This window comes from Ranitomeya variabilis, chromosome 1 (assembly GCF_051348905.1).
Source record: "Ranitomeya variabilis isolate aRanVar5 chromosome 1, aRanVar5.hap1, whole genome shotgun sequence".
Taxonomy (NCBI): Eukaryota; Metazoa; Chordata; class Amphibia; order Anura; family Dendrobatidae; genus Ranitomeya; species Ranitomeya variabilis.
In genome coordinates this window covers 139,134,924-139,152,324 of record NC_135232.1, presented here as the reverse complement: position 1 = coordinate 139,152,324, position 17,401 = coordinate 139,134,924, and the positions used below count along the sequence as shown (strand labels likewise).

Below are 17,401 nucleotides of genomic sequence, written 5' to 3'. Positions count from 1 at the left end.
CACCCAACCTGAGATCACAAAAATGGAGACTCTATGGGTATCGGAAAATGGCACCATTTTTTTTTTTTTTTTACAAAGTTTGGAATTTTTTCCCCCCACTTAGATAAAAAAGAACCTATACATGTTTGGTGTCTATGAACTCATAATGACCTGGAGAATCATAATGGCATATAGCATATAGTGAACATAGTAAAAAATCTAAACAAAAAACAACTGTGGGATTGCACTTTTGTTTGCAATTTTACCGCACTTGGATTTTTTTCCCATTTTTCAGTACACTACATGGTAAAACCAATGGTGTCAATCAAAAGTACAACTTATCCCGCAAAAAAACAAGCCTCCACTTGGCCACATTGAGGAAAAATAAAAAAGTTATGGCTCTGGGAAGAAGGGGAGCAAAAACCAAAAACGCAAAAACAAAAATACCTCTGGTCATGAAGGGCTGAATGTATCATTTTTATCTTTTACTTTTTAATTTTACATATTAAATGCAGTGATTTTTTTTATTTTTACAAAATAGCTCTAATTCATCTAATTTTTTATCCTTGTGTAAACACTTTGGGCAAAAATTTTGGGCATTTTCAGTTTTGCCACAATGGACTGGGATGGGTGGTGGCGACGCCTGCTTGTCAAATTCATGACGAACATGGTCATACGTTACGCTACAAATCGTATTTCATTCTCTTAATGGGGGTTGTCCATTACTCAGACAACCCCTACTCAACTACTATATTAACTCATGTAAAATGATAAAATAGCCTGGACTCACCTCCGGTCTTGGCACCAGGTCTCGTGGAGCCAACGCGGCATCATTATGTCACGTGTGCCTTGCAGCCAATCAGATGCCAGTAATTAGCTGCTTCACTATCGCTTCCTTTGGACAAAACTGACATCCGGAAGAAGTGAGCGCTGCGGCTGCTTTCTCACTTCCTGTGGATGTTATTTACTGCTGTAAGATGTGAGAGTGAAGCGGCCCATTAGCACCGGCTGACTGGCTGTAGGCCACACATGATGTTACAATGTCATGGAAAACCTGGCACAGACATTACTTGAGCGGCGTTGGCGTGAACGACACTGGTCTTGGTAAATTGGGGCCGTCACTTATTAGTCTGAGATTGATGTTATAATCAAACATCTTGTTCCCAACAAAGATATTTGTGATACTTCCCTTTAAATCTTGCATGTGTTTTCAGCTGACATCCAGCCTTCACTCATAACCAGTGGATAAATAGTTTATTTTATTGTGTTCTCGGTCATAGATAACAAGATTTTGTAACTCGGATGTTCCCAAATATGTATGTGAACCATCTGTTTCTTTCAATCCATGATACCAATTTTAGATTAGAACCATAAAATTGCTTCTAATTAAGATGCATCATGCAGCATAAATCGAAGCTCCCCCTCTGTTTATTTCCTGGTAAACTTCTTGCTGACAGTAGGAAATAGTAAATTGTTACTGAGTATTCGAGGCATCCATTTATTTCTCCTTTCAAACAAAGACTATAGCTCTCAGACAAAGTAGTTGGGCAAATTGCCACTAACAGTTGGAATGTGGTACAAAAATTGATTTATCTTTTAATAAATAATGACTACACCACTTAGTGGATTTGTAAATTAATTGTTGTCTTATTGGAATAAAAAGTAGGCTGTCTGAAGTTGATTTATTCTAACAGGCCAAGCCCGCCTTTCGCCCATAGTTTATAATGGATAAATTACTGGTGCCGTTAGTTATAATTAATTACTATTAAATCCACCTTCAATTTTATTAGCAGTGTACCGCAATGGAAAGGAACTGGGATTGGTCAAAGCTGCTACCTTACTGCTTGTTCGTGAATCCCGTGACCTTGGGAGAACTTCTTCTACACAGGTACCCTGTTCTACATATCTGTGCTTGGAGTTCGTTTTATTGAGGTTGTATAAAATAATAATTTCTTTATGCCTTGATGCATTCAGATGTTCTATAGATACATATTTAGCAAACTTTCTGGAAATTCCTACAGCAGCTCCCTAAAATCATCTCTAATATGGATGTAGACTGGATTTTACCGTTAAAAGTAACATTTTAGCAGTTTCCTGCTATCCCATTGCAGTGTCCGGCATGTGGAGAGGTGTCTGCTGACCAGTTCCACAGGTGGTGAGAAGTCTGAGGGAACCTTTTAGCAGTCACTTCTCCTTGTGCCTGGACACTGGAATGGAAAAGCTTTGGGTAGCTTGAAACTACTGACAAGTTATCTTTACAGGTAACCTCTTTGGCTTTTTCTCTTCCCACTTTGTGTGATTGACAAGTCGAAACCTGTCAATCAGGCCATGTTGGGTGAGGAGGAACTGGCAGGAGGCCATTCAGTTGACTCTTCTCCCTATTTCTGGTTCCATCTCCAATTGTGTTGTTTCAAAGAAAATAGAATACTGCAATGAGGTAGCCTGGTATGATTTCATGTGACTGGCGATTAGGACTGCATGAAACTGCTGACAGGTTCTTTTTAAACTAGTTTTCCCATTAAGCAGTTAAGGCAAATTGAAGTCCTTGAGGACCATTGCTCGGGAACCTCCTCAATCATCAATGGCAAGTGAAAAAGCACTGGCCCGTCTCAGATGGACTCATCCTGTAAATTACATGGTTGACCATATAGTCGATGTAATGTATGGCCACATACAGCTTTCTTCTCTAATATCAGGTGACCATTAGGACCTTTTACAGCTGCCTTCAATTTAAAAGAGATTTGATGTTATAAACCAATTTGAGGGGAAATGGACTACATATGAAGCAGAGCGAAGTTTAATATTTATCATGGATAATGAAGATATTACTACACAGTTTCTTTGTTCTCATGTTTTTTTTCCATTCTTCATGTAGACTTTCAAGAATTTTCTAAATCAAGTGAATAATCCATTACAGAAAATAAATAGTTAAACCACATTTGTCCGATTTTATAGTATAAACTGCATACATTGTTAAATAGATCTCTTCGACTTGATGAGGACAGTGTACTTATTAACAAATCCATGTCAGAATGGCTGTACAATCCTAATAATAAAATAATCATTTTATCAAGTTTATACTGTGAAATCTGCTGGCGAGAGATAAACAGTTAGATGTGCACTTGTCTTCTTTTTGCGTTGGCATCTGTGGGCCAACATCCTGGGCCTCTCTGGCACTTACTCTAGTGATGCCATGATGTCGCGGGGCCTAGTAAGATTCTCCCAGGATGCCATACCAAAGATTCTGGATATAGAAGTGAAGAACGGCTGCCACAGATGACTGGACTGGTCACCAGATTAGGGTAAAGCAAATTGAAATGTACAGTACAGTGCAAAAGTTTTAGGCAGGTGTTGTAAAAAAAATTAAAAATGCTGCAAAGTAAGAAAGCTTTAAAAAAAAAAAATGCTGTGAATTTGTTTTTATAAATTTACAAAATGCAAAGTGAATTAACCCCAAAAAAATCTGCTGCTGACAGCGGCATTTAACTACCACTTCCAGCCATCGGGCCAGAAATGTGCGCATCGCCGACCCCGTCATGTGATCCGGGGTCAGTGACGCGTCAGCATAGCAACCAGAGGTCTCCTTGAGACCTCTACGGTTGTTGATGCCGGACTGCTGTGAGCGCCACCCTGTGGTCGGCGCTCATAGCAATGCAGGGATTCAGCTACATAGGAGCGATCTGAGCATCGCCTCTATGTAGCTGAGCCGATCAGGCTATGCCAGTTTCTAGCCTCCCCTAGAGGCTATTGAAGCATGGCAAAAGATAAAAAAAAAAGTTTTAAAAATTATGAAAAAAAAAAAAAAAAAAGTTTATATCACTCCCCTTTCTCCCCATTAAAAATAAAACAATAAAAAAAAATTCAAACCTACACATATTTGGTATCGCCGCGTTCAGAATCGCCCGATCTATCAAGAAAAAATTCAAAACACCAGAATTACGTTGTTTTGGTCACCGCGACATTGCATTAAAATGCAATAATGGGCGATCATAAGAACCTACCTGCACAAAAGAGGTATCATTAAAAACGTCACCTCGGCACGCAAAAAATAAGCCCTAAACCGACCCGAGATCCCGAAAAATGGAAACGCTATAGGTGTCAGAAAATTGCACAATTTTTTTTTTTTTTTTTTTTTAAGCAAAGTTTGGATTTTTTTTTCACCTCTTAGATAAAAAATAACCTAGACATGTTTGGTGTCTATGAACTCGTAATGACCTGGAGAATCATAACGGCAGGTCAGTTTTAGCATTAAGTGAACCTAGCAAAAAGCCAAACAAAAAGAGTGGGATTGCACTTTTTTTTGCAATTTCACCACACTTAGAATTTTTTTCCCACTTGCTGGTATACTATATGGTAAAATTAATGGTGTCATTCAAAAGTACAATTCGTCCCGCCAAAAAAAACAAGCCCTCACATGGCCATATTGACAGAAAAATAAAAAAGTTATGGCTCTGGGAAGGAGGGGAGCAAAAAAACGAAAATGCAAAAACGAAAAAGGGCTGCGTCTTGAAGGGGTTAATTTCTCTCTTGCTCATTCACTTAGCTTTTTCTTAATTGATGAAAAAACAACTATTAACATTTCTATTTTTTCAAAGCATTTTTCTACAGTGTTTTGTATACAATTGACTAAAATGTTTGCAGACTGGTATATACCTCTAACAATTTAATTTAAAATTCTTGTCAACTACACCTATAAGTTAAGAGGTCCCCACCCGAATTGTATTGCTTGTGCTGCGCTAAGAAGAGAGGTAGTTGTAGCGTTCCGCTTAGTGCAGTTGATGTGATTTATAATTTATATTCATAGCCAAAGGATTGTCGAGCATATGATATTGTTATATGTCACTCTGACTTGGTGATGCAATGAATGTCTATAAGGGACATATCACATATTAGAAAAGCTACAGCGACTATAAAAAGTATTTATCCCTGTAAAATTTTTCGTGATCTGTTCTATGACAACTCTTTTGATTTAATTAGGTTTTTTTTACACTAATCGGCAAAAAAGACGCGTTAAAGTGAAAACACATTTCTACAATGTGATTGATTACAATTATTAAACACGCAATAATTGAGTGCTTTATTCTTCAGCTGCTGTAAGCCATTTATATATTTAGCAGCAATTACATCCTTGAGTTTGCCTTTGTTAAGTCCTTCTCAGTCCCTGGCTTACTGGAGGTAAGCTTCCAGGTAAATGACACGCAAACAAAGTATTGTGTGATCATATACAGGGGAAGCTCAGGAGCGCGTCTGACTCTCTGGGCTTTACCCCTCCTTTATAAAGAAAAAGAGTTATGCATTTGCAGACATGCGCACAAGCGCTCATTATTTCACATTCTCTTACAAAGCTTATCTATACTGTGAAATTTACAACCTCTAGTATGTAGGTAAAAGGCTATAATAACAGAAGGAATGCGTGCATAAAAAGGAAATGTCAACTTGCTCAAGTTTCTTGCTGATAAGCCAGACGTCTCAAGAGAAAGATACAATGGATTCTTTCAGTCTAATCTCTACAATTCCCCCCTTTGACATATTCCTTTTATTTATTACCGTAGGGCCAAAGACAAAGCCTTTATTTTTGGTATTACACATACACACACTTATATTATTAATAAGAGAATCAAATCTAGTATTAATTCTTCTATTGCAAATTATTTTCTTCTTTAGCAGTATACTAAAATATAAAAACAAAAATTAGTACAGTAATATTAATCAGAATCACTAGAGGATAACATAAGAATAAAGGAGAAAGAAAAAAAAAAAAAAAAAACTTTATACTCTTGCATCTATTACACAAAGTTTATCTGTGCATACTGAGATACCCTTGAGCACAATCTGGAATAGTACGTATATGACTACAATAATCATAACTATATGTATTATGCTCTGCATAATCCCAGCAACCCACCCACCAATCCCTCTGAACCAGTTGGCTGGGTTGAGAAAAGAGAAAGTATCAGACCACCAGCTATCCTTATTCTGGTCATTGTCTTTATCATACTGATCTCTGAGTCGTTGTACGTCCCCTAATTTAAATGTCATACTCATAGTACTATTCGGGTCTATACAATGACAGCAGGTGGGTCCGATGATTTGACACATACCTCCTTGTGAGGCAGTTAGGTAATCCAATACCAGAGTATGTTGGTTGATGACTATTATAAGCTGATTCTGTACAGCTATACTAGTGTTTAGTATATCCAATATATCCCAAATTTGATCATCTAGATAATCCGTGGCTCTAACTAATTTATCCCACATCTGTGTTAACATTATTAACATCAATATCATGAGTTTTGTACTGCTTTTTTGCAGTGGCTTGCATGTATCCATGATGCCTTTCCTTCTAGCTTGACTGATGTAGGTGTTGTCAACAGGACTTGGAAGGGTCCGTCAAATCTTGGTTCAAGAGCCTTTCTGGTGTGTCTTTTTACATAGACTTGATCACCTGGTTCCAACTTGTGACTTCCTTCAGTGTTGTCAGGATCTGGAAGAGAAGCAAAAACTTGTGCATGCACCTTAGTTAATTGTTTCTGGAGGTTTTGCACATAAGAAGTCAATGACTCAATATTTAACACAAGTTGTTGTGGAAAATAACATCCTAAATTGGCAGTCCTGCCAAACAAAATTTCATATGGAGACAGTTTAGTCTTACCCCTTGGGGTATTGCGTATTGAGTAAAGGGCCAGTGGAAGGCATTCTGTCCAAGGCTTTCCTGTTTCAGCCATGGCTTTCTGTATTTTTAATTTTAAAGTTCCATTCATGCGTTCCACCTTACCGGAACTTTGAGGATGGTATGGAGTGTGTAACTGACTTTCAACACCCAACATTTTCAGTACATTTTGAAATATTTCTCCAGTGAAATGAGTACCCCTATCTGACTCGATCACTTCAGGGAGACCGTAACGGGGTATCAGTTCGGCAACTAGCTTTACAGCAGTGTTTTTAGCTGAAGCCTTCCGAACTGGATAGGCCTCTGGCCACCCTGAGAACATGTCCACACACACCAACACATACTCATACCCATTACTTTTTGGCAGCTGGATAAAGTCTATTTGTAATCGCTGAAACGGATAGAGAGGTCGGACGTGGTGCTTCATAGGGGTCTTTGTTGTCTGTCCGGGATTATGTGCCAGGCATATAGCGCATGCAGCACAATAGTCTCTTGCGTAGTTGCCAAAACCTGGAGCCAACCAGACTTGCTTTGCCAGTAGTGTCATTGCATTTGCAGACACATGAGTAGGGTGGTGTAGTCCACCAACTACAATCGGGTACCAGGCTCTAGGTAGACATATTAGTCCATCTTTCTTCCAAATTCCTGCTTGTTCTTCTGCCCCTTCCTTTTTCCACCTGTCCCTCTCCTCTTCTCCTGCATCTTCCTGTGCTTGTCTCAGTCTATCTTCAGTATTTTCTGTGGGGTTTACAGTATGAACCTGCTGTAAGGGTTTGACCGCTGCTGCCTTGGCTGCTTTATCAGCCCTATCATTTCCCCTAGATTCCCTAGTGTCGAGTCTCACATGTGCAGCTACCTTAATTACTGCTACTTCTTTTGTTTCTTGTGCAGCCTCTAAGATCTGTTTGATCAGAGAAGCATGTTTTACAGGTTGGCCTGACGCTGTCATGTAACCTCTAGCTCTCCAGATTACTCCAAAGTCAAACACAATACCATGTGCATACCTAGAATCAGTGTATATATTAGCTGTCTGATTCTCAGCTATTTTTAGCGCTTCAATCAATGCTGTTAGTTCTGCTTCTTGTGCAGACTGTTTCGGTGGAAGAGGTTCTGCTTTGAGAGTTTCAGATTCTGACACAACTGCATACCCTGTATGAAAGTTACCTGTGTCATCTGCAAACCTACTACCGTCTATAAACAGCTCTAAATCTGGGTTTTGAAGTGGTGTTTCGGATACATTGGGTAAGCCTGCTGTTTCTTGTAAAATGAGCTCTGTACAATCATGTGTGTCTGTAGGGAAAAAATTTGCGTGTGGATCAGTGTCCTTATTCCCCCCTTCAGACTCGAGAGGTAGCAGTGTAGCTAAATTGAGAGTCTGAAGCCTTGCAAATGTGATAGTAGAGGGAAGCAGCAAAGAACACTGTAGCCGCAAATGTCTGGCCATGGAAATGTGTTTTGGTTGGACCTGGTTTAATATCCCATAAACATCATGTGTAGTTTGAACTGTGAGTGGATGCTCTAGGACAATTTCTGATGCTTTGTCCAACAATAGTGAGACAGCAACAACTACACGTACACAGGTTGGCGCTGCCTTAGCCACTGGATCTAACCTTGCTGAAAGATATGCAATTGGTCTTTGTTTCCCTGCATGCTTCTGGGTAAGAACTCCTGTAGCATGAGAATCAACTTCTGCAGCCATAAGCTGAAATGGTTTGGTGTAGTCTGGTAGCCCTAACGCTGGAGCTGAAACAAGGGCATCTTTTAATTGTTGGAACGAAATCTGACCTTCTTTTGTCAACAAATAAGGTTCACTTTTTACACAGTCATACAGTGATTGCATTAGTTGACTGGCATGTATAATCCATTGTCTACAATGAGACACTATTCCTAAAAATGCTCGTAGCTGTTTATGATTTCTAGGCTCATTCATCTGTCTTATTGCTTCAGTTCTTTGAGGTGTAAGATGCTTTTTACCTTGAGAAATGCAATGACCTAGAAAGACCACTTTGATCTGACAAACTTGTAGCTTTTGTCTATTCACTTTACACCCTTCTTTTTCTAGAAAACATAGTAAACTCACAGTGGACCTTTCTGCAGTTTCTAGATCTGGGCAGCAAAGTAGTAGGTCATCCACATACTGCAAAATTACTACCTGTGATTCAGGTTCAAACCTTTGAAGAACTGTTTGTAGGGCATTTGAATAAAGAGTAGGGGAGTGTATCATTCCCTGTGGAAGGCGTGTCCACGCCAACTGTTTGCCCTTAAATGTAAATGCAAACAAATGCCAACTATCTTGGTGTAAAGGAACCGAGAAAAATGCATTTGAAAGATCTATTACAGTAAACACTTGAGAACTGGCTGGTATCTGTGATAGTAACGTATGAGGATTGGGTACAACTGGGGTGATTGGATCTAGAACTTTATTTATTTCTCTTAGATCATGTACCATACGATATTTGGGCATGGAACCCTTATCAAGAGTTCTCTTCTTGACTGGATACAGAGGAGTGTTAGCAGGTGATTGTATCTCTACCAAAACTCCTTTCTCTCTATATCCCTCTATCTGTTTTGTAATCGCTAGTTCCTGCTGGGCACTCACAGGGTATTGTCTGAGCTGTGGGAGAACAGCTCCTGGTTGCACAGATAATTTTACAGGAGAAATATGCAATAATCCCACATCAGTGTCACCCTGTGCCCACAGTGTTTCTGGGACCGTTGAGAGGTCTAGATCTGTGTTGTACTCTTTTTCTTCAGTATAATCCTCAAAAGCCTGAATTCTGACATATTGTTCTAATGATTCTGCATCATCAGGGATAGTCAGCATAACTGTGCCATCGTCCCTAAATTTGATGTTAGCTTCTAATTTCTTTAGTACATCAGTTCCTAACAGACATGTTGGGGCACCTCTGGCATACAAAAATCTGGATGCAAAACATTTAGGTCCTAATGAGACCTCTAGGGGCACAGTATATGGCAGTGTTCGAATTACCCCATCATAACCCTCAGCAAAAGTTGTTTGTTCTGAAATATCTTCCGGATTCGGAAGAAAATCTTGATTCAAAATTGAGGAAGTTGCACCTGTATCTATCAAAAATGGAATCTCTCTCCCCCCCACATTCACCTGTATCATAGGTCTTCTAGCTGGTAGGGAGGTTTGTAACACATTGAGTCAATCTGAATCTGGTATGGGACCATCTATGATGGTAGATTTCTGCTGGTTGTCCGTTTGGGGAGGGTTATTTCTGGGAACAAATTTGCCTGACTTTATATCTGCCAACTTCTTCCTGCACTCTCTTTGGAAATAACCTGGCTTTTTACAGTAGTGGCAAAGAAAATTGTGTCTCACTCTTCCTCCTGTATTAGCTTGTGCTATTCTAACAGGCTTATGATTCTCTCTCATATCCATGGCTATTCCTAAACATCGTTGTTTCACAATATTTGGTTGTTCAATTGTTCTCCAATCTGGAGTAGAGGATTTAAATTTTTCTCTGATTTTCGGATCTAGCCCCTCTATTAATTGTTTTGTAAAAAGTCTCCTTACTGAAGCATCAGTCAAATCCAATCCTTCATCCCTAAAGCTATTTTCTAGTTCTTGACTATATTCTTCAATACTTTGCCCAAATTTCTGCATAATCACACCTGTAGACCCCCTTTCCCTCTGTTTTCCTCTCATGAAAATTATTAATGCCTCTGTGAACTGGGTACCTGATGCTTCTGTCTGTAAGGCACCCCCTTCTGCCACTGGTCTATTGGGCTGTAGGTGTGTCAATAATTCCTGAAAAAGTCCGGGGGACATTTTCATTCTACATAATTCTTCCCCGTCCGCCCAGACCCCAGCATGAGTCTGCATGATTTGTTGTATATACTGCGCAAACCTTATGGGGTATTGAGTGGGATCAGGCGCATTATGCAGGAGGGACATACCCTCGGCAGGGGACCAAGGAAAGTATTGTCTGGTCTGATGATATCTGGTGTTCATTACCCCGTCAGCACCAGCTTCTCTAAAAGGTCTTGGTACTACCCTAACAGGGGCAAGTACAGCGCCATATCTAGGTGTACCACAGGCTAGGCAATCATTTCTCCAATCTGGAGTTTGTTGTCCACAGTGTGAACATTCCCATCCTCCTACCCCACCAAGATTGGGATACAAGGCTGGAAATTGTTTTCCTCCTTCTGCTCTTCCAGATGGTACAAATGATTGGGCTTTTGGATCTAGGTAAGGTGGCGGGATTATGTCACAACTTTTTCCCTTCCCCATGATCCATTTGGAAGTGTCTGGATCGTACTTCCAATTCTCCTCTTTAGCTGTTTTTGAGACCTCTATCATACAATGTATGATTTCTTCCCACCCATTGTCTTTGATAATTCCACCTCGTTCTTTACTCAGTCTTTCCCATTCTGTACTGAACATAAGTGCTTCTGAAATTCCCAATTTTCCTCTTACCCTTCTAATCTGCCTTCTGACTGTCTTTCCACATCTTTCCTGTATGATATCTGCTGCTTCCACTTGTCCTAAGACAGTTTTGGTCTGTTTATTTCCCATTTTTCTTTTCAATATTAGCTATGACTACCCTAGGTGACGTTTGGACAACCACTTCCTCTGTTGGTGGCGTCTCGTTGCCTTCTCTCCTAGGGAGCTAAAATATTGAAGGGCTGATCTGCTCCATTCTTTCTAATGTGCAGAATAAACTTGATTCCTACAATGCACGCAAACAGGATCAGCAACACCAAACAGATCACAAAACTTTCTGTGTCAGTTAGCATACTTGTCCCAGGCTCATGAAAACCCGCGTCCTGGGCTCATTCTATCAAACCTTATCCAGAAATGAAGGAGGTTAAGCACTTAATTGAGAGTCAAGCATGGGCGGAGAAGAAGAACGCAACCACATGACCCAGTTAGGCTGACTTCCGTGTATAAGGCTTATACCCCAACTATTTCGGCTTATTTTTCTACGCACTTTTGCTCTTCTTTCACAACATACCACAACCTTCACACTGTTCACACACTGCCAGGGACAGGACTCATAAGTCTATACAATATGGTAACCCGAGTTTTATAGGTATCTACTCACTACTAGACTAACCCAGCGTGACACGGCTCATAGAGATCTTTCGGATAATACAGGGCAGATAAAAGAGAACTAATAATGTCTCTTACCTGGCCAGGTTTTTCAGTTCATTTGCCGTCCATTATCCCAGATCTCCGTTGTCCGTATCCGCAGGTAAATCTCGAGCAAATACTCTTATCTCAGGTCCCTGTTCGATGCGCCAAAGAAATGTTAAGTCCTTCTCAGTCCCTGGCTTACTGGAGGTAAGCTTCCAGGTAAATGACACGCAAACAAAGTATTGTGTGATCATATACAGGGGAAGCTCAGGAGCGCGTCTGACTCTCTGGGCTTTACCCCTCCTTTATAAAGAAAAAGAGTTATGCATTTGCAGACATGCGCACAAGCGCTCATTATTTCACATTCTCTTACAAAGCTTATCTATACTGTGAAATTTACAACCTCTAGTATGTAGGTAAAAGGCTATAATAACAGAAGGAATGCGTGCATAAAAAGGAAATGTCAACTTGCTCAAGTTTCTTGCTGATAAGCCAGACGTCTCAAGAGAAAGATACAATGGATTCTTTCAGTCTAATCTCTACACCTTCATAGGTGTCAGTTTAGCACATGGAGTTTTGCTTATGGAAAGTGCAATATCACCATTCTTCAACTAGATTTGTTAAGTTTCTTAAAGATTGTGAGTAAACAGCTATTTCAAATCTTTTTTTCTGCTAACTTGCTGCCTGAATCCGTATGAAGGACAGCAGCCACAGCCTCTAAGACTAAGCAGCTTCTATTAGGGTTGAGCGACTTTTGCTTTTTTAGGATCGAGTCGGGTCTCGTGAAACCCGACTGTCTCGAAAGTCGGATCGTGTGAAATCGGCCGATTATTGTGAAACGTCGGGGGCCAACCGAAACACGAAACCCAATGCAGGTCAATGGGGATTTTTTTTCTCTCTCTCTCTCTCTCTCTCTCCTCCGTCCCTGCAAAGTTTGTGTTTCACTTTGCAAATCGCTATGTCCCAAACGTTAAGATGGCGGTTTTACCCCCTGTGACGCCGCACAAAGCAAGCCGGAACCTATGTCATCACGCTGCCCACACTCCTTCATTGGCTGAAAAAATGGTGGGGAAAGCGTCATATGAAACGCGACTTTGGCGCGAAGATCGCCGACCGCATAGCCGATCCCACAGTGGGATCGGGTCGGGTTTCATGAAACCCGACTTTGCTGAAAGTCGGCGACTTTTGAAAATGTCCGATCCGTTTCGCTCAACCCTAGCTTCTATTATTGTCTTCAAAATGGCATACAGGAGAAAAGCAGCTTTTGAACCCTGGTGGTCACAACTACACATAGCTTCTATTTGTACCCTACATCACCCAACCGGGTTAATTGTATAACTAACCAAAAACAATGCGTGAACATCAAAATGTATAAGAACATTTTATATATTTTCACATGCCTTCATGTATAGCGGTATTATAATATATCTTAGCGCAGCATGCTTACTCATGTAGGTATAATTAGTACATACGATGCACTGTTCCATTGAAGTGAAGGCTACTATGTACCCGGTTACAGGTAAACCATAGAAGAGGCCGCAGTACTCGCCAATCTCCGCAGCCTCTTCACACCATTATTCAGCTGAGTGCTGAGAGTCAAACCACTACTGGTCAGATATTAACAAGGATTGGCCATCAGCATTCTGAACCTGTGAAACCCTTTAAGGAGGAGAGAGTTCATTTTTGGTGGTGCTTGTCATTCAGTTTTCAGTAAACAGCACGTTTCTGGTTGGTAAAAAAGTATTTTTTTCAATCGATTGTTTTTTGTGTAAAATCTATTTGTTTTATGATTTTTTTTTAGAGTGATATTCTTTCTTGCCAACATCCTGAATAGCAAAGCACCCAAGGTAACAGATGAGCAAACTCTACCATCCCATAGGAAGCTATAAAAGGGGTTACATTCTCAGCCAATAATTTGAGCAACTGCTATGTAATATGCCATTTGACCTGCAGAGGAAATATATAGTTAGCCACACTAGCCAACTTCACTTCATGGAAACAATTCATTGGCTGGGGCCTCAGAATCCAGACTACAATAATCAACCCGGTCAACTTTACACTTAGAAATGATTGTCACAATTAGACAATATGTTTAAGGCCTTAAGAGGTTCTTTGGGTCCTCTGTCTTTAGTCCTTTTGCACAACCTTTAGTTCTCTTGCATAGGCAGATTTACAGTTTTGCTTTATTAGTTTCATTTTTGTCAACTGTCTTCGACATGCTGTGAGTGATGCTATGAGTGATGTTGTGTTTGCAGTTTACTTCTATTTCCTCTTTGAAACAAAACATACCCATAACTTGTAAGCCCTCCTGATAAAGTATATTTTTCTATCTGTCCTTTCCTACTATTGCCCCCTGCCCGTCACACACTTATGTTGACCCATGCCCCTCACACACTCGTTAAGTTGCCCCCCTGCTTTATCTCACTTACTTGTTATGTTTCCCCCTGCTTATCCCAGTCACTTATGTTACCCCTGCCCGTCCCACACACTTATGTTGCCCCCTGCCCCTCACGCACACTTGTTACATTGCTCCCTATCTTTCATACACACACATGTTGTGACTAGTGTTGAGCATTCCGATACTGCAAGTATCGGGTATCGGCCGATACTTGCTGTATCGGAATTCCGATACCGAGATCCGATATTTTTGTGGTATCGGGTATCGGTATCGAAACAACATTAATGTAAAAATGTGTAAAAGAAAGAATTAAAATAAAAAATATTGCTATACTCACCTCTCCGACGCAGCCTGCACCTTACCGAGGGAAGCGGCAGCGTTCTTTGTTTAAAATTCGCGCTTTTCTTTCCTTTACTGAAGTCCCGGCTTGTGATTGGTCGCGTGCCGACCATGTGGCCGGGACGCAACCAATCACAGCAAGCCGTGACGTAATTTCAGGTCCTTCAGGATTTTAAAATTACGTTCCGGCGTTGTGATTGGTTGCGTCGCAGCCACATGGGCAACGCAACCAATCACAGCAAGCCGTGACGTAATTTCAGGTCCTTAAGGATTTTAAAATTACGTCCCGGCTTTGTGATTGGTTGCGTCGCAGTCACATGGGAGACGCAACCAATCACAAGCCGTGACGTCACGGGAGGCTGGACACGCGCGCATTTTAAAATGGGCGCGTGTCCAGCCTCCCGTGACGTCCCGGCTTGTGATTGGTTGCGTCGCGATCAACCAATCACAAGCCGGGAGGCTGGACACGCGCGCATTTTAAAATGAGCGCGTGTCCAGCCTCCCGTGACGTCCCGGCTTGTGATTGGTTGCCTCGCGGTCAACCAATCACAAGCCGGGAGGCTGGACACGCGCGCATTTTAAAAATTTTAAAATGCGCGCGTGTCCAGCCTCCCGGCTTGTGATTGGTTGACCGCGACGCAACCAATCACAAGCCGGGACGTCACGGGAGGCCGTGTTTGGGGGCAGACAGCTGGAAGGACAGGACCCGGTATTATCAGCGGGGTAGAGCTGCCCCCACCGGTATACACAGCGACCGCCGCTACAGCAGAGGGGCCGGTAATAATCCGACGGAGAAAGAACAGAGATTGAGAGGGAAATTCGAAACCAGCAATTTAAAATGCGCGCGTGTCCAGCCTCCCGGCTTGTGATTGGTTGACCGCGAGGCAACCAATCACAAGCCGGGACGTCACGGGAGGCTGGACACGCGCTCATTTTAAAATGCGCGCGTGTCCAGCCTCCCGGCTTGTGATTGGTTGACCGCGAGGCAACCAATCACAAGCCGGGACGTCACGGGAGGCTGGACACGCGCTCATTTTAAAATGCGCGCGTGTCCAGCCTCCCGTGACGTCACGGCTTGTGATTGGTTGCGTCTCCCATGTGACTGCGACGCAACCAATCACAAAGCCGGGACGTAATTTTAAAATCCTTAAGGACCTGAAATTACGTCACGGCTTGCTGTGATTGGTTGCGTTGCCCATGTGACTGCGACGCAACCAATCACAACGCCGGAACGTAATTTTAAAATCCTGAAGGACCTGAAATTACGTCACGGCTTGCTGTGATTGGTTGCGTCCCGGCCACATGGTCGGCACGCGACCAATCACAAGCCGGGACTTCAGTAAAGGAAAGAAAAGCGCGAATTTTAAACAAAGAACGCTGCCGCTTCCCTCGGTAAGGTCCAGGCTGCGTCGGAGAGGTGAGTATAGCAATATTTTTTATTTTAATTCTTTCTTTTACACATTAATATGGTTCCCAGGGCCTGAAGGAGAGTTTCCTCTCCTTCAGACCCTGGGAACCATCAGGGATACCGTCCGATACATGAGTCCCATTGACTTGTATTGGTATCGGGTATCGGTATCGGATTGGATCCGATACTTTGCCGGTATCGGCCGATACTTTCCGATACCGATACTTTCAAGTATCGGACGGTATCGCTCAACACTAGTTGTGACCCATGCCCCTCACACACTCGTTATGTTGCCCCCTGTCTTTCATACACATGGACTTTGCTGTGTCACGCTCTGCTAACCATGGTATTGATCATTGCTTTACGAATAACCTACTAGTGGCATATTCTGATATCACACTATTAATTTAAAGCACCACTCCAGTATTTTTTTTATTTTACCACTGGAGTGGTGCTTAAAATCCAAGTCTCATTCCTCCTGTCTGATACTCACCTTCCGGCGGTTTTATCTGTTTTCGCCCCTGATTCGGTCCGGCTCCTGCTGTTTTTGACCTGCCAGCTGCTCCAGTGTTTCATGGAGCGAGCCAGAGGTCACTAATCAATGTAAGTCTATGAGAGCCTGGTTCTGGCTCTCATTGACTTGCACTGAGAGCTTGTGATATAACTTCTGAGTTCCGGCCAGTCATAAGCTGCCCTCACAAGGTGGCGCCGCAGGATCGGAGTTGTGCTGAAAAATGGGGAAGATGCCAAAGGGTGAACATACTGCCAGGGGCAGGTGACTTATGTTTAAAGCCCCACTCCAGCTGTGTAAAAAAAAAAAAAAAATCCTGGAGTGGTGCTTTAAAATTCTGAAAAAACACATTTCACTTAAATTCAAATACCTTGGGACAGATTAATTAATCTTATGTTTTTAGACGGCGTATACAAGATTAGACAGTTGAAGATGTACTAAATTTATCAAAGTGTCTCATGTTGTTAGATAAATGTGGGCAAATCTTTAGAATTTGTAGTCTAATAATTCAACACAAAAGTTTGGTTAGTACCTAGTAGCAGGCCCTTTTGCAAGTATCACACCTTGCAAAAGCTTTTTGTAGCCATATAAGAGTCTGCACCTAGTAGCAGCCCCTTTTGCAAGTATCACGCCTTGCAAAAGCTTTTTGGAGCCATACAAGAGTCTTTCATTTCTTGTTTGAGATATTTCCATCTATTGTTTCTTGGAAAATTCTTCCAGTTCTGTGAGATTCCTGGGTCCTCTTGCGTGCACTGCTATTTTGAGGTCTAGCCACAGATTTTCATTGATGATCAGATCAGGGGACTGTGAGGGCCATTGTAAAATCTTCAGCTTTCACCTTTTGAGGTAGTCTATTGTGTATTTGACGTGTATTATAGGATCATTATCCATTTGTAGAAGCCATCCTTTTTTCAACTTCAGCTTTTTATGGATGTGTTATGTTTGCATCAAGAGTGTGTTGAAATTTCATTCAAACCATTCTACCCATGAAA

At 41.6% G+C, this 17,401-nt stretch overlaps 1 protein-coding gene across 4 annotated transcripts in view; it reads left to right on the top strand.

Annotated features, from left to right (window-relative positions):
- Positions 1-17,401, top strand: part of KIAA0825 (KIAA0825 ortholog) — a 565,784-nt gene that overhangs the window by 224,650 nt on the left and 323,733 nt on the right. For 3 of the 4 annotated variants that reach the window (XM_077289179.1, XM_077289208.1, XM_077289198.1), the window contains exon 19: positions 1,770-1,867. In XM_077289179.1, the coding sequence (XP_077145294.1) occupies positions 1,770-1,867 (98 nt within the window). The remainder of the gene's footprint in view (positions 1-1,769; positions 1,868-17,401) is intronic. The other variant, XM_077289188.1, reaches the window with a different exon arrangement.